The sequence below is a fragment of the Aegilops tauschii genome, chromosome 6, assembly GCF_002575655.3.
Source record: "Aegilops tauschii subsp. strangulata cultivar AL8/78 chromosome 6, Aet v6.0, whole genome shotgun sequence".
Taxonomy (NCBI): Eukaryota; Viridiplantae; Streptophyta; class Magnoliopsida; order Poales; family Poaceae; genus Aegilops; species Aegilops tauschii.
This window is the reverse complement of record NC_053040.3, coordinates 15,011,764-15,034,514: the sequence shown is the minus strand read 5'-3', so window position 1 is coordinate 15,034,514 and position 22,751 is coordinate 15,011,764. Positions and strand designations below refer to the sequence as shown.

The 22,751-nt window shown below is 45.5% G+C and overlaps 3 protein-coding genes and 1 pseudogene across 3 annotated transcripts; 1 reads left to right on the top strand and 3 right to left on the bottom strand.

Annotated features, from left to right (window-relative positions):
* The first annotated feature begins 1,118 nt into the window (after positions 1–1,118).
* On the top strand, positions 1,119–2,536 carry LOC109765035 (2'-deoxymugineic-acid 2'-dioxygenase). Its single transcript, XM_020323825.4, has one exon. The coding sequence runs from the start codon at positions 1,268–1,270 to the stop codon at positions 2,312–2,314; it is 1,047 nt and encodes a 348-aa protein (XP_020179414.1). The 5' UTR covers positions 1,119–1,267; the 3' UTR covers positions 2,315–2,536.
* Positions 2,537–5,215: 2,679 nt separating this feature from the next.
* On the bottom strand, positions 5,216–12,382 carry LOC141025499 (uncharacterized; annotated as a pseudogene).
* A 592-nt stretch (positions 12,383–12,974) lies between these two features.
* Positions 12,975–14,371, bottom strand: LOC109765011 (cytosolic sulfotransferase 13). The gene has a single exon (XM_020323804.4). The coding sequence runs from the start codon at positions 14,298–14,300 to the stop codon at positions 13,248–13,250; it is 1,053 nt and encodes a 350-aa protein (XP_020179393.3). The 5' UTR covers positions 14,301–14,371; the 3' UTR covers positions 12,975–13,247.
* A 5,132-nt stretch (positions 14,372–19,503) lies between these two features.
* On the bottom strand, positions 19,504–21,068 carry LOC109765012 (transcription termination factor MTERF8, chloroplastic-like). Its single transcript, XM_020323806.4, has one exon. It carries the CDS (start codon positions 20,960–20,962, stop codon positions 19,799–19,801), a length of 1,164 nt encoding a protein of 387 aa, XP_020179395.1. The 5' UTR covers positions 20,963–21,068; the 3' UTR covers positions 19,504–19,798.
* Positions 21,069–22,751: the final 1,683 nt, after the last annotated feature.

The following is a 22,751-nucleotide window of genomic DNA, read 5'->3' as shown; positions in this document are numbered from 1 at the left end:
AAATGGAAAACACAAAATTAATGGAAAAATAAAAATTAAAACCAAACCCCCCCCCCCCCCCCCAAACATTTAGTACCAGTTGGTGCTACCAACCGGTACTAATGGTCTACCAGCACCTGGGTCTGACTCGTGCCACGTGGTGGCACTTTAGCGCCGGTTCGTGCCGAACCGATAGTAAGGGGGGGGGGGGGGCTCTAGGCTTCACTCTTTAGTGTCGGTTGCAGAACCGGCACTAAAGGCCCTTACGAACCGGCGCTAAAGCCCGGTTCTGCACTAGTGACCCACCTGATGCTTGCTTATCCTGTAAGTATGTGTATTTTAACTGGCTAATCCTGTAATGTCCAACATAATGCTAGAACGTGTAAAATGCAATCTTGCAGGGGTTTAATTTGACATGGCCGCATATGAGCAGTCATTTAAGTAGGGCACATTCAGTAGAAGTGCATGAACATGCAAATTTTGCTTGGCGTGAGAGGACATCTTCATAGAAGTATGTGCACCTTATAAACATATGTACAAAATAATATTACGCGCGGGCTTTCAGGAATCAATCATCAAGAAAATAAACAAATCTGTAGGCACCAACTCCTAATATAAGTATACGCAACATGTGGCCATATGCACCAAACCAAATACATGAATTAGCTTCCTGGGACACCAAACCTGAGCAATACTCGGTTTCCAGCAGAGGTTTGCTAGGAACTGTCAGTTATGAAGAGATGCTTGAAGGTTGGGAAAAAATAATATATAATCATGCAGAGTTTGCATAATCGGACGGGCCTCATTTGTATTTTCTCAATGATTAACATGATGTCTCGTATAGAGATCCTAGTCTCCTGTAAATATCTTGTACACAATACTGGGAGAAAAAAAATTCAAACGAGAGTTTGCGAAACAAAAAAGAAGAAATCCACTGTACCGACAATGGACCGAATTTACAGCCTAATGTAGGTTAGCCACTATTCGTCCAGCGATTTGCCGTTTTTCTCGTTACAGCAATGTTTAAAGTTCTGAGTTTAATTTTACAGAATTCTTGTCAACTTCTAGACGAGTGCACGGATGTCGAGGTAGTGGTTGCACATCACGCTAGCTATGATCCAGCAACCGACAGTGATCCCCAGCACTCGCAGGCACAGAGCATCTCGTCAATTAACTACACTTCCGACATACACTCACATGTCCTTTGCTAATCAGCACGCATCTTAATTAGGCTCTTAGCTGGTGTATCCACTCCACTGGCTACTGGCGCTCCTTTGATCGATCAGGCATGGAGCTGCTGTCCAATGCCCCGGTGCACCACTCCGTGCCGGAAAGGTACGTCTTCCCACCCGACAAGCGCCCCACCCTGCTCTCCGACGACCACAGCCCAGACGTCGCCTTCCCCGTCATCGACCTGCACGGCGGCGCCCTCCCCGTCTCTGACCATCGCCGCCGCCACGCCGCCGAGGAGATCATCCGGGCCGGCAAGGAGTTCGGCTTCTTCCAGGTGGTGAACCATGGCGTGGGGGAGTGCGTGGTGCGGGGGTTCCGGGAGGCGGCGGCGGGGTTCTTCGCGATGCCGGCGGAGGAGAAGCTCCCCTACTGCTCCTACGACATGAGCAAGCGCTTCCGGCTCGCCACCAGCACCTCCTACGACCGCGGCGAGACCCGGTACTGGCGCGACTACATCAAGTTCCGCTGCTACCCGGCCTCCGACGAGAACGCGCGCCACTGGCCGTCCAAGCCATCGAACTTCACGCCCAGACTCGTCGAGTACTCTGCGGCAGTGCACGAGCTGGCACAGACCATCCTCTGTCTGATCGCCGAGGGGCTGGGCCTCGACGGCGGCTTCTTCACCGGCGACCTCAGCGGCGGCGACACGCACATGAGCATCAACTACTACCCGCCGTGCCCGGACCCAACCCTCACGATGGGCCTGCTCGCGCACTGCGACCGCCACCTCCTCACCGTGCTTTCCCAGGCTGATGTCGCTGGGCTCCAGGCAAGGCACGGTGAAAGGTGGCTCCTCGTCCACCCCATCCCCGGCGCATTCGTCGTCAACTTTGGCCACCAGATGGAGATCGTCACCAACGGGGTGCTGGCCAGCGTGGAGCACCGCGCCGTCACCAACTCCGCTGTGGCGAGGATGTCGGTGGCCACGCACGTGCACCCCACAGACGGGTGCCGCATCAGACCGGCGTCAGAGATGGTGGACGAGGCGATGAATCCAGCCAAGTACAGGGAATTTGCTTTCAGCGAATTCATGGAGGCATATGATGCGGCCGACGCCAGCAGGGAGGAAGTGCTAGAGTCCTTCAGGATCAACCATGAATAGCTCGATGATGAGTGACAAACTGCATGATTTCAGCTGCTGCTGCCATGCAGAGGGCACGAAATAAACAGACAAGGGGAGTACAAATTTTGTTGTTGTGTGTGTGGGTTCTGTTTATTTGTGTTTGGGTCGTCAGTATGGATCTTAGAACCTCCTGAGTTTGGAACTTTGTACCTCTAAATGTACTATCTCCTTAATAAATTCAAGAGACTACATCCCGTAAAACAATGAATATTAATACTAATTTAAGTTACCATCCCACAGTACCAAGTAAGCAACTGATATTACCAGTAATTCCATCCAGGAGCCAAAGTGAACCATATTTTTAGATGTTTATAATCAACCCAAGATACATCAGCTACTGAACTGTCCTGCCTAAAAGAAACAGTTATGCCAGCCTATAGAATATAAATTTGAACTTGTGTTTACAAGAAGAATGTCCATTGCAATGTAAACCTGAGAACACAACTCACCTCAAGTGCAAGGTATATCAGACACCTACTTCTTCAGTCAAGTGCAGTAAAAGACCGTTTGTAGAACCTGTTTAATCAGAGTTGAACATTAGAATCCATACTATGCTCTACTATGCTTGTAAAGGAACACTATGACCTCCCTACCATTTGAGTAAGCTGAAGCTTGGCTTCAACAACTGACATCACCAATTAAAATTCAGATAAAAAGTAAGGTCCTAGAACTCAACAAATTATGCATATTTAAGTGGAGGAAACTCCAAGCTTGTGTCCAAGGTTATCTATCTCCACGGTTACATAAGTAAGATCATGCAAATAGCAACACTCTGCTCTTCAAAGATACTGGGCTCCAACCTTTCAGTACATTGGTAAAGCAGTCATCATATCATACATATGCCTTCTAAATCTTCCATGCTTCTAAATGAAGGTTAAAATAGAATGATGCACACAGCATCGACACAATAATTATAAAAGAGAAAACTTCATGAAGGTTTTTCTGAAATGCATGGATTAGCCAGTTCAGCTGTTAGGATGTTACATGGTTCACAAACCTACCGTCATGTATCCCCTCTCCGTCTTTTGTACTGTGACCATCACCTACGCAGCGACGTTACTATGGCAGCAACTAAAACAGTACTTTACTTCTGACAGTTATGTGCCTAGCTGTACCCCAATTAACCTGTATGGAAAACCAAAAGAAAAAATGAGGGGCAAATTAAGCAACACCAGGGAACTTTGTTACCAAATCACAAACAGCGGCAATCTGACAACCAAAGCGCAAGATCGCAGTACAAAGGAGCACCAACGAAGAATCTGTAAACAAGATGGTGAGCAGAAAACAGAACCACATAAAACAGAGGCAAAATATAACCATGACAAAATAAATCTCCACGTGACATGGTTTCCAGTAGTTTGCAAACTATCCCTCTGTTCCATAATAAGTGTCATGGTTTTAGTTCAGATTCTGCAGCTATGAACATCTATCTACAAGGCGTGAAATTAACTAATAAAATGAAATCAACTAATAACTGATAGAAACATATCTAAGTCACATTAAAATACATGGATTTCTTACCAACAAAAGAACAAATCAAGCTGATAAAATGAGGGATAATTCTCAAAAATGAGGAGTAAGCCGAGTTTGAGGCTACATAGGCTTCTTCGTGGAAGGACAGCGTGGTATACCTGAGCACCATCTTGGCACCTGTTTTGGCCAGTGTCCATGTATCTGAAGATGGAACAAATGCCGGCACATCCCAATTACCTGGCAACACTTCATCCGCTAAAATTTGGCATAACAACAATAGTACTATTCTTAAACGATACTTGTACTTTGAAGATAAGTGACTTAACTTTGTACTAACTTTAGTACAAAGTTGAGTCACTTATTTTGGGACGGAGGGAGTAGATCATATGAAATGATTGAGGGCTAACCTCATCCAGCACCTTCAATTAGGCAGAGGACATCGGCATCATACAAAGGAGCAAGATCAAGGATCACGGCCTTGTCTTCCCATGCGGACGGCGTCTGATTTGCCATGTTCCTTGCTAGGGCCAGCTTAATCGTTTCGTTTTTAAGGATTTAATATTCCGAGACATCTTGTGATTACAAATCAAGCTTGCCATCTTAGCCTGCCCCAACCTAGCATTGGAAGGACAGGCAGACTTGCTCCTTATATCTGGCCTTTATCTGTGTCATGTACTACTTAAAAACAAAATTAATTTATCTGTTGTGACCTCACTACTTGCTTGAAACCAAATCTATCTGCTCTAGTGACTCATTGCTTTCATCATATCATGTCCTGAGATTAATGTGAAGCAACCTTCAGGAATTATAGCCACTCATGAGCATTAGTGTAAATTTTTACTTTCCAGTTAGCGTATACTATATTGTTCATCTTGCCTATCAGCCCTGCTGTAACCATTTGCAGTTTATACACATAAGAAGCAATTGCTGCAGTTTTCTCTTCATTTTCGGATCAAAATGGCAGTGATCTTTCATGCGATTTAACAAGGAATTTTTTTGATCCATTGATCTCCAGAAAGTGATATATATTGGCAATGAACAGTGGGGAGGGGGTAGTTACCCTTCTTGCATCATTAGACACGATCAAAACACATAATTACATCACTAAACACATCAATTTGCCACTTTTATGTTATAATGAACAGCGGGACTAAGGTGTCAATGCCAAAACTGTTTTTGTGAGGGCATATGCCACATCAATTTCCCCTCAGCAAGCGGCCGCATAGTCTTCAGTAAGGTGTCAATGCCAAAACTGTTTTATTATAGCCTGGAGGGCCGGCTCATATGCCATATCAATTTGCCAATTTTATGTTATAGCCTGGAGGGCCGGCTAATACGCCACATCAATTTGCCACTTTATTTTATACTGAATAATGAACAGAGGGTGTAAGGTGTCAATGACATCACTAAACACATCATATGATCTAAGGAATGACAACATCAACATATCAGGGTTCAGGAATATAATTATCAGTTTCATAGAAGTTAGCATTTAGCAATGACCAAACAGGCATGTAACAGGCATACTACAGAAAATAACCAATATCTAGTTTGGCAAAGAACACCAAAACAGGAAGTACCAGCTTAGTACAGTGAAAACTCTGTTGCACCATACACAAGTACCCAATTTTCTTAGCCCTTTTTTGGTTCAAGTAACATAGGACTATGATAGAACCTAAAACATAATCAAATGAAAATAGAACATGCATGATAGATAAATTTTGGCATGAAAGCAGATAACACATACATTTCGGTGGAAAACGACACAGCATTATTTTTGATTTTTCTGGTTATCATGATCTTTCACAGAAGTCAGAAACATAAATATATCCATGGACTTATCATTTTCAGGGATGTTCTCTAAGGAATGACAACATCAACATATCCGGGCTCAAGAATAAAATTATCAGTTTGACAGAAGTTAGCATTCAGCAATGACCAAACCGGCATGTAACAGGAATACTACAGAAAATAACGAGCATCTAGTTTGGCAAAGAACGCCAAAACAGGAACTACCAGCTTACTACGGAGAGTGAAAACTTTGTTGCGCCATACACAAGCAACCAACTTCCTTAGCCCATTTTTGGTTCAAGTAAATCTGAAATTACTTGGCATTTCCCCTCTGCAAGCAGCTGCATAGTCTTCAGCAAGGTGTGGTGCAGCTTCCTTGTAAGGGCATATGCACTTCTTCATGAAATACTTCTCAGACCTATTGACTGCAGTATAGAAGCTCCAGTCGCGATCGAGCAATCTGTTTTCCTTGAGGAACTTTAGAACATGGCACCGGGGCTTGATCCGGCCCTCCAGGCTATAATAGAGGATTACCGGCCGATGAGCAATGTACCCCGATTCCAAGCCCACCTCAGAGACAAGGAACTCGAACCTGCGCTGCAGGATGTCCTTTGACCTCTTCAGCAGCATTGGAGCCATAGACAAAGCAACGACCACCTCAGCATCCGACCAACTGAACGTCTTCTTCAGGTAGTCCACTTTGGCGGCGATCTTCTCCTCGCTGAGGAATGCGACAGCCTGTAGCGCAATCTTGAACATCCCCGAGCCACGGGGCACACCCAGACCTTCGGCGTGCGCCACCATTGCCTGGACGCTTTCCAGTTTGTTGCCGAGCATCCTCGGCGCAGAGACGCACAGCTTGGCAATATCACAACCACCTAGCCCGCACTCCTGCAGGAACATGACATTGGGCTTGACCACCTTGTTGAGGTCCGATGAGAGAAGGTAGCATGCGCGCCGGGACGCCCGGAGGAAGCTGTCGAAGGAGCCGAAGAGGGGCAGGTAGTACTCCAGCTTGGGGACTATGGATCTGCGGCGGAAGCGGCTGTGGGCAAGCGAGACGACTGTTCGCACACGAACACGTCACCGTGTATCCTCGACGCCGGGGGTGATGCACCGCAGCTCACGTCGAAGAAGACCCGCCGAAAGCGCGGTACGCAAGACAATCTGGCGGGCGCTTTTGTAGACCCGAAACCCCACGCACTCGGGAGGGACCCCGTCTGGACGCACGGCGGCTATGGGCTGCCCTAGGTCGGCCTGACCGCCCCTAGGGCCTCGAGGTTTGCCGCCCTGCAACAAGAAGAACGAACGAAGAACGAGGAAGAAGAAGAACAAGGGAAAGAGATAAAGGTAAAGGTAAAAAGTGGTAGATGATTTGTTCGATTAGGTGTTGTTCAATCGGCCGTCACCTCTTAGGTATATAAGAGGCGGCTGGACTTCCCGTGCAAGGAAAAGGCTTCAATTCATGTCCAAAACCCTAGTCCAATTCGGATTTGTTTGGTCCGAACTTTCCAAAAATGTTCGGTAAAATCTGGCTGCACCTTGCGGGCCATGTTTGGGGAAGTAAACGACCTCGGATGGAAACGAGCCCAAAAGCAATCTTGACTGTTTCGACGAGACGAACAACTTTGATGTTGAACATTTTTTTATCTGAGGCCATCTTAAGGGGGTTTTGGCTGTTTTCCGAAGTCTACAGCAGCGAAATTCAAAACCCAGACGAACATATCCGGAGTGTCCAGCCATCGACAGAGAAAATCAAAACCCGCATGGTTTTCCCCGAAGTGTCTGGCCATCCAGTGTAGCAGTGTCTTGTACTGGCTGTAACTTTTGCATATGACCTCGGATTAAGACAATTTTTATATCAAAATCGACCGTTTCGACGAGACGAAGACAATTCGTGTAGAATGTTTTCTCATTTGAGGTAATCTTGGGGGTGTAATCAGCCGAATAGTGTTCTGAATATAAAATCTCAGTACTTCGAACACAACTTCGGCCTTAGAGATGGGACCGGATGGCTATGGCCCAAATATCAAAGTTTCTCCTTTTGACGATATAGAACTTTATCATTTTGAGCACTTTTCTATTTAGGGCCTTCTTAATTATGTTTTCAACCATGTCAAAATCTGGTGTCAACACATGCCCCCCTGTTTTTCGGCAAAGCTTGCGTGCCAAAAATAACTTGCACAATGCTCTTTCTAAGGACGATGTCAACACTTCATCGGCCATTTGTACGTGCTTAGGACGATAAGTATATATCGGCCATTTATATTAGCAACAAAAGTGAAGCTAATCAAACATATGATGATTTGGTAATACCCTTTCATGATGTAAGAAATTATATTGCATCCATGGATTAAAATAAGCCCATTAACGGTAACTAATCATACCTGATAACGAATTCCATGGCATAGGCATCAATGACATTGTTGAAGAAAATGGATAATGTGTGGACCGAAGATGTTGAAACATTCGGCTTGGTCCTTCATAGTTTTCACTCTTTCCCTTCTTCAACTTTGCCACACTCCTTGTAAAGGAAGCTCGCACATAATTCTTATTTTGAATACTTCCTTTGGGAACCCATGCCATGTTTCTCTTTTCAAGTTCTTGTGCACTAAGCTTTTGCAACTTTTTCTTTTGCCAATACGATAAGCCGAGTGGGCTGCGATTTTGCTTAAAGTAATGGCAATTCTTGTTTTATCCGGTGCACTCTCAACTTCTTCCCTTCAGATTTGGCACTTGATTGACTTGCCTCATTGCCTTTTGTAGCCAACGTCAACACTTTAATTGGCTCTTTTTCATTTGAGATCATATCTGAAGTAGCACTCTTACGACCATCTCTTTTGACGCGGTAGACTTGCTCAACCACCTCCTTATTCTTCCTTGTGCTCCGGACCGATTCTTTTTTATTGAAACGGTCTTGAACATATGACTGCTCATTGAACATTGGTCTTCTTGGAGCTGCATAATATTGGTGAGATGGTCTATAATAATATGGAGAATGTGCCCTTGTATCATACTTGTCCCATGATGGATATGGATTTACGTGAGCATAGGGAGGCATCCACGACATTGGCATTGGCGGCCCAAAATAAGGATATGAACAAGTTGTATTCAAATTATCTTCTTGCCAATATCGATCCCTGGATTTGCACCTAGGGGGTGATCTTGATGCTTTTGCATTAGTTGGCCGATAAGCACTGTTCTCCTCACTTATCTTCTGGTATTTTTCCAATAGTTGCGCGAAAGTGACTTTCGGATTTTTACCTTTGTGCTTACGCCGGCCTTTGTTTTTTTGGTTGTGCTTGCACCGATCTTTGGATTTTCTTGTTGCCCCCAGTCTTTGGCGTCTCCATGGTAGCTTCGATGGAATTCTCACCCTCATTATGTTCATTATGCTCTTCAACAATTTCTTTACTTGAAAGCTTGATCCCATCACCTGCAGTTTTTACCTTCTCTTTAAATGGATCGGCTTGAAGCAGCCGATGCAAAAACCTTTTACCATCGGGACCAATTGGAATAGACTCATCATCTCTTGGTGTCTCAACAAATTTCAATCGTTCTTTATCAATGGCCGATTTAACTATTTGACGAAACATGTTGCAATCATCAATACTATGCTTGAACGAATCATGCAACTTACAATAAATTCGTCCTTGGATAGATGGCTTGACATGGTGATCAAGAATTATAATGTAATTATTTTCAACAACAAATCAAAGATTTGATCACACATGTTTGAATCGAAGGTATACATTTTGTTTTCTAGCCGATCTTGGTATGCGAACGGCTTTGGAGGTAAGCAAACGAATGGTTCAGATTTAGAATCTCCCCATTCGGCTATGCATTGTGTTTTGCACTCTATCTCCGATGTCTTTGGATAAGATATAATATTAGCATCGGATTTCTCAAAAGAATTTATCCTTGGCTTTATATTTCTGAAACGAAAATAGTTAGAACACACGTGTCTCAATTGAGACCAAGTGCAAGCCAAGTATGAAACAAGCAAAGCTACCCAAGTAGATATAAACTTTTGATAAAGCAATGGAGAAAACTTTGGCTACAATAGTAAGTCACTATCGGTCTTTATAAATGGCACAATAGGTTGACCGATATAGTCTATAACAATTTTGTTACTAACAAGTAAATTACCTGCTTCATTGGTCTTTCAAAATTACTTATGAGAATTTTTCTTATAGAAGCATCGACAATAAAGTTGCGACCAAATCGGAAGATAGGCAAGTCACTTGCTAGACATACCTCTTCAATTACGTTGGGAGAGCATGATGGTTGTATCACTTGAATAATACTTTGTTCCACTTTTGAATGACTCTCCAATGCCTTGGCATCCTCTTTTTCTTTGATAGATTCGGTACACATACTATTTGATTCGGTTTTTTTAAATAACCGAATTAACTTTGTTATCCGAATCACCACTCTTTCTTTCTTTGATTCGCAAGGTTGCTTGTTCTTGTCTAAATTCAGCAAACATTGCAGCTAGTCTATCTTTAAGCTTTTTTCGACCAATTTCAGCCCAATCTTCATCGGATTGCCGCCCCCCCCCCCCCCAAAATACTTTGAGACGCTTTCAGCAATGGTGTGTTGCCGAAATTCTGTAATTGTGCAGGGGCAACATGATATGCTACGTTACTAGGTAAAGACACATGCGCTCTGGTAGAATTCTCACTTATTCGGCCATGAGCATGAAGGTGCGGAGCCGAATCACGAATATCTACAATTGCGTATGGTGCCGAAAAGTTCGTAGCATGAGGTGTAGCATACGATGTTTGAGGGTAATTGGCCGAATAACTAGTAGTAGCATGGCCAAGTACCCTATCCACCGGCATGTTTGGATTAACATGATGCAAATTAGTTGCCGATGAATAAAAAGATGAAACACTATGTTGCATGCTATTGAAAGTTCCTACATGGGGTGTTTCAACTTGATTAACCGAACTCGTCATGTTGTTCATCGGCATATAGATTTGTGGGGTTGCCGATGCATGGGAGCTCGGATACATATGTTGCATGTTGCTAAAATTATATGAAATTGAAGCATGAAGATTATTCTGAATCGACTGTTGCGCATAATTAGATGCATAATTGATAAAACTAGGGCTAGCCGACACATTATGCTCATTAAGCGATCTAGCAACAACATAGGCATTATTTGCATCTACATAAGTGAATTGGGTATTCATATTACCTTTGTAGATTGCAAACCCTAGATGACGATCTCTTCGTAGCAAGAACGGGCAGGAGACCGTTCAAAGCTTCGTCCCCAGCGGAGTCGCCAAAAAGTGTGTTCGCACATGAACACGTCACCGTGTACCCTCGACGCCGGGGGTGATGCACCGCAGCTCACGTCAAAGGAGACCCGCCGGAAGCGTGGTACGCAAGACAATCCGGCGGGCGCTTTTGTAGACCCGAAACACCACGCGCCCGGGAGGGACCCCGTCTGGACGCACGGCGGCTATGGGCTGCCCTAGGTCGGCCTGACCGCCCCTAGGGCCTCGAGGTTCGCCGCCCTACAACAAGAAGAACGAACGAAGAACGAGGAAGAAGAAAAACAAGGGAGAGAGATAAAGGTAAAGGTAAAAAGTGGTAGATGATTTGTTCGATTAGGTGTTGTTCAATCGGCCGTCACCCCTTAGGTATATAAGAGGCGGCTGGACTTCCCGTGCAAGGAAAAGGCTTCAATTCACGTCCAAAACCCTAGTCCAATTCGGATTTGTTTGGTCTGAACTTTCCAAAACTGTTCGGTAAAATCTGGCTGCATCTTGCGGGCCATGTTTGGGGAAGTAAACGATCTCGGATGAAAATGAGCCCAAAAGCAATCTTGACCGTTTCGACGAGACGAACAACTTTGATGTTGGACATTATTTTATCTGAGGCCATCTTGAGGGGGTTTTAGGTTGTTTTCCGAAGTCTGCAGCAGCGAAATTCAAAACCCGGACGAACATATCCGGAATGTCCGGCCATCGACAGAGAAAATCAAAACCCGGACGGTTTTCCCCGGAGTGTCTGGCCATCCAGTGTAGCAGTGTCTTGTACTGGCTGTAACTTTTGCATATGACCTCGGATTAAGACGATTTTTATATCAAAATCGACCATTTCGACGAGACGAAGACAATTCGTGTAGAATGTTTTCTCATTTGAGGCAATCTTGGGGGTGTAATCAGCCGAATAGTGTTCTGGATATAAAATCTCAGTACTTCGAACACAATTTCGGCCTTAGAGATGGGACCGGATGGCTATGGCCCAAATATCAAAGTTTCTCCTTTTGACGACATAGAACTTTATCATTTTGAGCACTTTTCTATTTGAGGCCTTCTTAATTATGTTTTCAGCCATGCCAAAATCTGATGTCAACAACGAGGCGGGCGATCTCAGGGCGCGACAGACCGAGGCCGGCGAGCCCGTCGACGACGGGGGCCAATGTTCTCTCCACGCCGGCGCAGAGAACAGCGGGTCTTTGGCGACGACGGCGGCGGCATCGGCGCCGGAGAATCCGAGGCCGGCGAGGAAGGCGAGGACGGCGTCGGGCTTGGCGGGGGAGTTGAGGTGGGAGAGCTTCTTGGAGGCCTTGAGCGCTTGGGGCCGGGTGAGGCCGCAGGCGTCGACGAGGTAGTCCTCAACGGCGAATCCTTGGCTCGGGGAAATGGGGGCAGCGGCTGCCGCTGCAGAGAGGAGCCGGTGGAGAGGGGAGATGGCAGAGGTGAAGGAGGAGGAGCGGATATGGGACACGATGCGGTGCCGGAGATGGAGCATGGCGCAGGCGGCGGCAGCGACGGCGCCGCGGCGAGGAAGAATTTTTTTTTTTTGATCAGTGCGTGTCTATGCCTCCTCTATGGTGTAGGTCAATAGTGGCTGAGTGCGTGTGGTCTGGGCCGATGTTTCCTACGATGCAATTTTGGTCTCTTGTGGGCCTTACAATTTTGATCTCTCGTATCGCTGCCGATCTGAAGAGGGTTCTGCTGCCGAACAAGTAAATTTATCGGAACCGGTATGTACGGATGAAGCATCCGCAAATTTATCTGAGCCGGTATATACCGATTGAGCATCCGCCATCAATTTCAACGTTAAGATGCACACTGTCTTTTGACTAATAAATTAAGAAATCTTTTATGAACTGAAATGCATCTCTATAATGGGAAAATATCTGGTGCATCGGAGCTTGTGATGCTACCGGTGCACCGAGCTCACATTATGCTGAGGGAGCATGGTCAAATTTTTTCTGTAATAGTCTTGATAAAAGAATAAAGTAAATAGAATGAACTGAAGATACATGTTCAGTTTATTAACTGCAATAGAATATAAATAAAGAAAAACTGACTGTAAGAAACAAGCTGATTACTGAATGTGGATCAGTGTGGAGAAAGAACTGAATTTATATGTCAGATACTACTGGATGTGGATGCTCTTTTGTAATGCCAACATGCACACACTGATACATATATTATTGATTATTTAACAACAATGCCAAGCAAGCCAAGCATTGATACCGATGAATCGGCTTATATACAAAAAGGAAAAATAAAACCCCCGAGCTGAGGCACATTGGATATGCCTCATGACGGTATAGAATGCCTTCACATTTCCTCCAGGGCGACCAGCTGCAGATATGGTGTAGAAATACATGATTGATTGATTACTGTGGCGTGGGGATGCCAAAGCCAAATCCGGTGCCTTGCAGCTCCTGTTGGACGATTGCATCGAGCCTTGCCGCCATCTCCGGCGTCATGTGGTTGATCCAGTCACCGGACACCCCTTTCCTGAAGAAGGAATGGTTCATCACGAGTCCGTTCTTAATCTTGTTGCCGCTCTGGTTCACCTCCAGCTTCTTTAGCTTGTCCAGGCTGCAGAGCTCCAAGATGGCGTCCATGACACCGGCTTTCTCCTCCGCCTCAGAGAAGGGGCACCCCAAAAACTCCGCCAGCCTCCTAAGGTTGCCATGCGGGTCTCGCAGCATCTCCTCATACCTGAGGAACAACACCTTGCCGGGCCTTCTCCGGCTCTCCTCCCAATGCTCGAGGGCGTGGCGCCAATAAGGGCCCGCGCCTGTGCGGCCCTCGCAGAACAAGTCAAAGACCTCCTCGAACCGAACCTGCTCGGGGTTTGGGACATAGGTGCGCATGAACCACCACCATGAGACGACCACGTCCTTGGGGTCCCGGCAGATGTAGACAATCCGGCACCCGCTGCCATCGCCGCTGATACGCTCCGGCAGCAAGGACAAAGGGAAGTGGGTGCCGAAGATGCGCGGGGAAGGGCACGCCTCGACGATGCCCCGTGCAACGTCGACCGGTTGCCGATAGATTGCGTCGATGAATTCGACGCAGCCATGCGGGTTTTTGTGCAAGAGAGGGTGCTCGCGGCTGGACGGCGGGTGGACATCACGATGCACGGTGGCGAAGGCCAGTGATTTAAGCCAGGTGGTACCGGACTTGGGGCAGCTCACCAGGAAGATGTCCGTTGGCTTGGGCTCGAAGTGGTCACGGACAGCCGCCAGGGCCGACAGGTGCCACTCCGGGAACCAATACCCACGGTACTGTCGCCTCTGCGAGCCGGCGGGCGGCAGCAGTAACCGCTTCTCGACGGGCAGCGACGGGATGAGCTCGGCGAGGTTGTCGGCACCGTTTGTCGCCGGCAGCGTGTCAGCGAGGCAGCCACGCTCGAGTTTTTTCTTTGCTACATGGGCCATCTTGTGCCTATTACAAACCGGTTGTAGGAGCAAGTGCAAGTGGATGTCTGATGAGCAGATACCAAGGAGCAAGCTAGGCATAAATACATGAAGCCGTGCAGTTGGTTGCGGGGTCTCTTTCATCTTTGTTAGTACAAACTACAAAGTGAAGGCATCTCTCCTTCTCATGTTGGGCGTGGTAATTTTCTATTACTCAATAGTTTGTCCCACTATCTAATTATATATGATGTGAATTACTTTAAAACATCTCAGACTTGCTCGCATGTGATTCAGCAGATTCGTGGGGCCAAAAAAAAAAAGTGATTTACTGCTTTTTATCTTGTACACCGGTGACAATATAATATTGAAAATGCAGATTTCAAGGGGGTGGGTGTGGACCGAAGGGCCAAATGTCCGCGTCCGAGCCCGCAGCTACTGTATGGATGAACTTTTAAATTGACTAGAAATGATGTGGTGGCACCGAGATAGAGCTAGCAGATCCTCAAATAGAGATTCTTTGACATGTGCATCCAATGCATACTTTTTACGGCATATAACTCCCATTTTATTGGTAAAATTAATGATCAAAGTAAGACCTAAGAATATGAAGTGGCCTTGTATTCAAAACGGTGGGAGTAATGTGAATTTGTATATCCTAAAACATTCTCGTTTGTATGCAGATTAAAATTTCCCAATTTAGTATCATCAAATTCTTTTTCCGAGAAGATTCATAATTTGTAGGAATTGGTATAATTAAATTTCTCGGAATTGGAATAGTGGATTATTAGCTTTCCGCAGAAAATTTGAATATGTGCAACATCATGAAAATCACTGAATGCTTTCACTACAAAATCCCGGAATTAGTATATAATGAAATTCTTAAATTTGTTAGAAGAGCCATAATTTCATAGAGTTTGCATAATGAGATTTCTAGGGATTACTATCATGCAATTTCTTAGTTTCCACTTAAAATTTAATTTACAAATAATTAAATGCCATAACAATCATTGGATGTTTTTCTAAATGAGTGTTTTTTTTCTCAAGCTAAAGATTAACCATCGTCTCATTCAAAATGTCAATCATAAACGCATGGTAGACATACCTGGTACATAGCTCCCAACTCAACTAATGCGAAGTCGGAAAGAGTTCATCATGTCAAACGGAGATAAAGATGGCAATTAGTACCTGCAGCTTATGAGCAGATAACAATCTCGATTTCAGTTTCAAATTAGCCACTCAAAAGATATATAAATAACAGCTGATATCATAACTCTGAACAGTTTGTCTATCAGTGTGAAGTTCGACCCCGGCAAATATTGTTTTTGAACGGTCAACGGGGGGGAGAGATTCCCCACCTGAATATATTACTCAAAAAGCTGGCAAAGCCAAGAATCACCCCTTAAGCTTTGGCTGATCCAGTTTATAAGGGAAACCGGATCAAAAACCTAAACAAGTTGACCCCGTTTATGAGGAAAACCGGGCCGAAAACCGTACAGGTAACACAGTTACAGAAGATGAGAAAGAAAGAAAAAAGTAAAGACACCCGGGACATGTCACGACCTAGCTAGTAGACCGAAGGACCATCACCATGAGAGACACAAGTAGATGTGGGGTGCCATCGAGGGATCACAATACCAAGACTTTGCAAGCAACCTAACGCACCGCACCGGCTTGCGTACCAAGCCCCACGGCGCAACACAGGAGCATCCACAATCAACGAGTGCCACAGCTGGACATGAACCTTGACCGGGAGCTCCGCCACAGGAATTCGGAACGATTAGCAAGTTGGGGAGGCATCTTGCATCGTCGTTGAGCAAAGATGAACCAAGACAACACCAAGAGCATGAAGCTCGCCGCAACACAATGGCATCCATGGAAGGGTCTTGAGCATGCACAGCAACATGGACGATACACCAGACGATGGGCAAGGGCGGATGAAAGGCAGCGAAGGGCTCGGCGAAGAGGCGAAGTCGAATGTGGTACGAGGTGGATGGGAGGCGATGAGAGAATTGAAGCAAACTCGAGAGGTCAAACAGAGGGCAAAGGAATTCACCATACGAACATGAAGGGGATGCAGACCGCGCCATCAACATGGAGGAGCGGCGTGAGTGCGCCGCCGCAGTCGTGGCCGGACGAACCGGCAGAGATTTCTCCCCATCCCCAAGTCCAACGAGAAGGAGGAGGAGGCAGAACAGCGCCACCATGGTGGGACGTGGCGCCCGCAGGCGTCGCCGCTGGCAGCCGGGGACCGCCGGCACGGATTTCTCCATGCCTCCTCACACCCTCCACCACCACCACACCCAAACTCCGACTGACCGGACATAGAGGATTCAATCTGACAGCCTGAGAAAGGGGCACCCCCAGACGAGCATATCCGCGACGAAAAGGGCAGCGTCGGCCGGATCTGACGAGCAGCACGGGAGCAACCCCCCATCGACGGCGACGAGCTGTGTGAGCAGCAGCCACCGACGGAGGGCCAGCACGCGCCGGCCGGCGGGCACTGGCGGCTCCGGGAAGGAAGATTTGGGAGGCGGATTTTGGATCTTGGGAGGAGGCTGATGTCGCGGGCGAAGAGCAGAGCATGGTCTTGCCGCCGCCGTCCGCCGCGGGACCGGCCCGACGGCCTCCTTTGGCGCCGGCGATGTGGGGGGGCGCCTCGATCCGGCGATGGTGGATGCGGAGGGGAGTACCAGACGGTGAGGCAGGGGTTGGCATGGGTGCTTCGTGCATGGTGACAGGGGCCGGCGGGGAAGCAGCGGACGGGTGAGGCCTGGGCGGCGGCGCCCCGGTGGATCGAAAGACGACAGGTTGCCTGGACCGAGCCCCGATGGATCTTGCGGTGGCCCGGTGGATCGAAAGACGACAGGTTGCCTGGACCGAGCCCCGATGGATCTTGCGGTGGTGGCTTGGATTGAAGTGGGAGAGGTCGCCGCCCGGTTTCTGGAGCCGGCCTTCGCCGCCGCCGGCGCCGGTCACCGGCGGCGGCGGCAGAGTGGTGGTGGAGGTGGATCTGGCGGCTAGGGTTGGGGTCGCCCTGCGGAGCGACACGGGAGCGGGACCATTGTCCTGATTAAAAATTCAACAAGTGCATCTTAGGAATTACATTTCAGTAGGCGGTACAAGACTACCTGACATGACCGCAACCCTTGCATCTCATCAGCAAGTTCAGCAAGTGTCTTGGCGAAGCACTAAAACCAAACACGTAACAGCAACACCTGGTGCATCCATCGAATTTTATGTGTAGTAAAAAATGCTAATCAACTGGAGCAAGTACAAAATTCGACGAGCATCCATTAAGGGCGATCGACATCAGGAGCACTCCAGGCCAAACAAATACATTGATCGAACAGAGTCCTGGCCGGCCGGAGACATGGTTAACTGATTATGAGCCACTCACAGATACAAACAACAGTTGGTGTCCTAAAAGTTAAGAACAGTGCGTCTGTCCTTTTGGGGTTAGGTAACGACAGCAGCCGCTGTCCTAAAACAAATTCAGGACAGCGCGTCTTAACTAGGCATCACTTCATTTCAGTAGGCGGTACAGTAGGTAGAACTGAACATTAGAAACCATGTTATGCTCTACTACTGCGCAAGGAGAAGCAATCAAGTTCCAGATCCAATAAAAAAAATTGTCATAAGAAGGCCCGACCAGGTAGCATAGGGCCGCTCAAGGAATGTTCTTCACCACTTGCTCCTGGGCTGCATCATCCACCTTGGATCAACTGCTTCTGGCACGGAAAACATCAGTGCCAATGTGCAAGATGATGATGCCTAGAATGCCCCGAGCTTTGCTGCTTCTGCTGAGGGAGCATGCAATCGCTCTCTTTTTTTTGCAACATTCTATCATATTTTCCTTTTTTTTATTTCATACTCCCTCCGTCCCAAAATAAGTGACTTAGTTTTGTATTAACTGCAATCTTCGGTGCTACCTTCTTTTTTCCAAGGGATGGGGTTGATAACTAAAGCAGAACTAGCTGCAAGAAACAAGCTGAATATTGGATGTGAATCAGTGTGGAGAAAGAACTGAATTTAAATGTTAGATACTACTGGATGTGGATACTCTCTTCTTTTGCAACATGTAGATACTTAAATCTTTGTAGCTGGAATGTATAAACTATATAAACATAAACAGCTGTGCCACAACACAATGCTAGTTTCTGAAAGGGCACGCCTAATAGCACCAGGCAGAGGGACAGGTCTGCACCTAAACAAATGTGTAGCCAGAACACAAAACTGAATTTATATACAACAGAATCATGGGGGGCTAGTATATAATAATAACTTAGTTTTGTGTTCCAAGAAAAGTGGTCATTGCAATGTTAACCTAAATCACATATACAATTTTGACCTGATGCATCAATTGAAACACCCACTTCTTCAGACAAAAATTAATGTTTAATAGTCTTAACTGATCATTAGAAACCTCAAACCACTTGCAGCGTCCATCATTTCAAAGTCACAAAAATATACTCATGCTTAATGTGATAATTCAGAATCACAATATTATGCTTCAGTGCAGCAGAAATTTACATCAGACTAATTTACTAATTTGTCTTTCTTTTACTTGAGACAGTTAGCTGTAACTTCTGCATAAACATAATTCTAATCTCCGCGAAAGTTACTCCCTCCGTCCCAAAATAAGTGTCTCAAAGACAGTATCAAGCTATCTTAACCATTAATTTTGCTCAAGTAAAACTCTTTAAAGAAAAGTTTATGAATCTTAACAGCAGGGTGATTTTTTTCGTACTGATACCCATCTTATCTGAATATGTACTATTCATCACCTAGGTATATATTCTGTGTTCACTGAATATATACTATTTCTCATCTTGTCGGTCATCAGCTGCAGTTTGCAGCTTTTAGACAATACAAGTAGTTGCTGCAATTTTCTCTTCTTTTTCAGAACTAAATGGCTGTGATCTTCCATGTGTTCAAACAGGAAAAATGTTTGTATATAATGGCATGGTAACAGCAGCAGGGATTGTTACCCCTGTTGCTCATTAAACACAGACAGAACACATATACATCACAAATCACAACAATTTGCCACTCTTTAAGTTATAGAATGGGCAACCACTAGAAGGTCTCGGTGTCTCTAAGTCTAACCTAAATATAAAACAATCTTAGTACTAATTGACATACAGTGGAACCTAAAAGACAAGGAAATGTAAATGAACATGCATGATAAATGAATTTTGGCATGGAAGCAGATCATACTGGTACATTTTGGTGGAAAACGACACCGCATTACTCTTCAATGGAAGTCGAAAACACAAATATATCCATGAACTTCTCATTTACAGAGACGTTCTCTAAGGAATGACAACATCAACAAATAGGGGTTCAGGAAACAAATTATCAGTTTCATAGGGAGTTAGCATTTAGCAACAGACATACTAAAGAAAACAACCAACATCATCTTAGGCAAAGAACACCGAAACAGGAAGTAACAGCTTACACGCAGGGTGATAACTTTGTTGCGCCATACACTGTAACCAACTTCCATAGCCCTTTTTTGTTCATGTGAATCTGAAATTAGTTGGCATCTCCCCTTTGCAAGCTGTTGCATAGTCTTCAGCGAGGTGTGGCGCGGCTTCCTTGTGAGGGCATATGAGCTTCTCCACAAATACCTTCTCAGTCATCTTGACCGCAGAATATAAGCTCAAGTCACGATCTAGCAGTCCATTTTGCTTGAGAAACTTGATAACATAGTACCGGGGTCTGAGTCGGCCCTCCATGCTATAAGAAAGTATTTCCGGTCGATGAGCAATGTACACGGGTTCCACCCCCACCTTAGAGAACAGGAACTCGGACCTGCGGTTCAGAGATTCCTTTGACTTCTCCAGCAGAATCGGATACTTGCGCACAGCAATGCTCACTTCGGCATCAGACCACCTGAACGTACTCTTCAAGTAGTTCACTTTGGTGGCAATCTTCTCCTCGTTGAGAAACGCGACAGCCCGTAGCGCTTGCCTGAACATTCCAGTGCCACGAGGTACACCCAATCTTTCAGCACATGCCACCATTGCCCGGACGCGCTCCGGGTTGGTGGCGAGCATCCTCGGCACAGGGATACACAGCTTGGCAATATGACAATCACCTAGCCCGCACTCCCTAAGAAACACAGCATTGGGCTTGACAACCTTGTCGAGGTCCCACGACAGAAGGCGGGGTGAGTGCTTGAGCAGCCGGAGGAAGTTGTGGAAGGAGCCCAAGAGGAGCAGGTAGTACTGCAGCCTGGAGACTATGGATCTACAGCGGAAATAGGCGTGGGCGAGCGAGACAAGGCGGGCGATGTCAGAACGCGACAGGCCGAGGTCGGTGAGCCCATCGACCACCGGAGCCAGGGTTTTGTCCACTTTGGCGCATAGGAGTTGCGGGTCCTTGGCGACGACCGCGGAGACGTCGGCGCCGGAGAGGCCGAGGCCGGCGAGGAAGGCGAGGACGGCGTCGGGGTTGGCGGGGGACTTGAGGTGGAAGAGCTTGGTGGAGGCCTTGAGGGCTTGGGGCCGGGTGAGGCCGCAGGTGTGGACGAGGTACTCCTCCACGGCGAAGCTACTTGGGTTCGGGGAAATGGGGGGTGCCGATGCGGATGCTGAGAGGAGGCGAAGCAGAGGGGAGACGGCACAGGTGGAGGAAGGAGAGAGGAGGCGGGAAACGACGCACTCTCGGAGCCGGAGCATGGCGCAGCGGCGGCGACCGGCGCCGGCGGCGACAGAGATATTTCCGGTGGATTGCAATTGCTCTGGTCCGTCGTAGTGAGTGACCTAGTAGTCAGTCAATATGGGCTGCATGGACCGGAGGAGTTTTGATCTGGCCCGTCGTCGTAGTGAGTGTCAATATAGGCCTGGCCTGCCTAAGATGTTCGTATCCAGATTAGTTTCGGTTTGTTTGTCATCCGTTTTTATTCCCTTTTCAGAATTACAATTCTTCCTTTTTCATGTTTTTTTTTTGTTCTCGGCAGTGACATTTTATTAACCTGACGAAGAAAAACAGGTTTTATGGAATAATTTGCTCATTTATATGGAATATAAATTATCCGACGAATAATTTTTACACGCACAGTGAACATTTTAGACAAATTTCATGAACAATGAAATATATACTATTTATTAAAGTAAAAATTATCTACGTCTTTGGCACTACTTTAAAATGCATACTTTTTTCACTAACAGATACTTTGTTCTCAATAGCAGATTTTTATTAGTTTGTGACAAATAAATGTATATATGGAATGTTTTTGTGTGATGAAATAATTATTGTAATTATAGTGAATATTTTATTTAATATACATAAATAGATTGTATACAATGCAATGGTATAAATCTTAAGAAAAAAAATACATATTGGATATTTCTATTAATCTAAAAAATAGAAATAGATAACACTTTTTATTTGACACGCATGATAATTTTTGTGAACTATGAGATGTATCTCAGGAGAAAACCAATCTTTTTCTTTTGAGAGCACGAACACTGTGTGCCTCAGCTTTATTGAAACAAGCAAGCTCCCGCATAGGTTGATGAGTAGCAAACACCACTGCAACTCAAACACACCCACTCCAATGCTAAAGGGCATGTCCTAAAATGATAACCAATACCATGTCTCGACCAACGTCGGTCACCTACAAAGCTACTAGGGTTCAAGGAAATGGGGGCCCCGATGGTGGGGAGGAGGCTACGAGTGTGGAGATAGAAGATGTGGAGGAAGAAGGGAGTATATATGAAGACAAAAAAGGGTATTATGGAATAATTCTCTCATTCATATGAAATACTTTTTTAGCAGACGAGATAATTTTTACAAGCACAATGAACATTTTAAGCAAATTTCATGGACAATTCAATATAAACTCCCTCTGATCCATATTACTTGTCGCTGCTTTAGTACACAGTTGTACTAATACTGCGACAGGTAATATGGATCGGAGGGGGTATAAATTTTTTATCTATGTCTTTGGCACTACTTAAAATATCAGAATTTTTTTCACTACTGGATAATTTGTTATCAATAGCAGATTTTTATTCCCTTGAGACGAATAAAAGGTTTACATGGAATGTTTTTTGTATGATGAAATAATTCTTATAATACAGTGAATATTTTATTTGATATACATAAATAAATTGTATACAATGAAGTAGTATAAATCTTAAGAAAAAAATACATATAGGATATTTCAATCAATATAAACATAGAAATAGATGACACTTCTAGTTGACATGCATGATCATTTTTGTGAACCGTGTGATGTATCTCGGGAGAAAACAAATCTACAAATAGGACATTTTTTCAACTAAAAAAAGTAGCATAAATGTTTTATTTGTCATAAATGTGAACTTTATTAACATATATGATCGTTTTTTTATAGAGGGGGGACTATATTTTAGAAAACTTTTGTTGGAAAAAAATTGTTCAATACTTTATAACAATTTTGAATTTACTCTATTATAGTATCACTTTCAATAAACATGATGG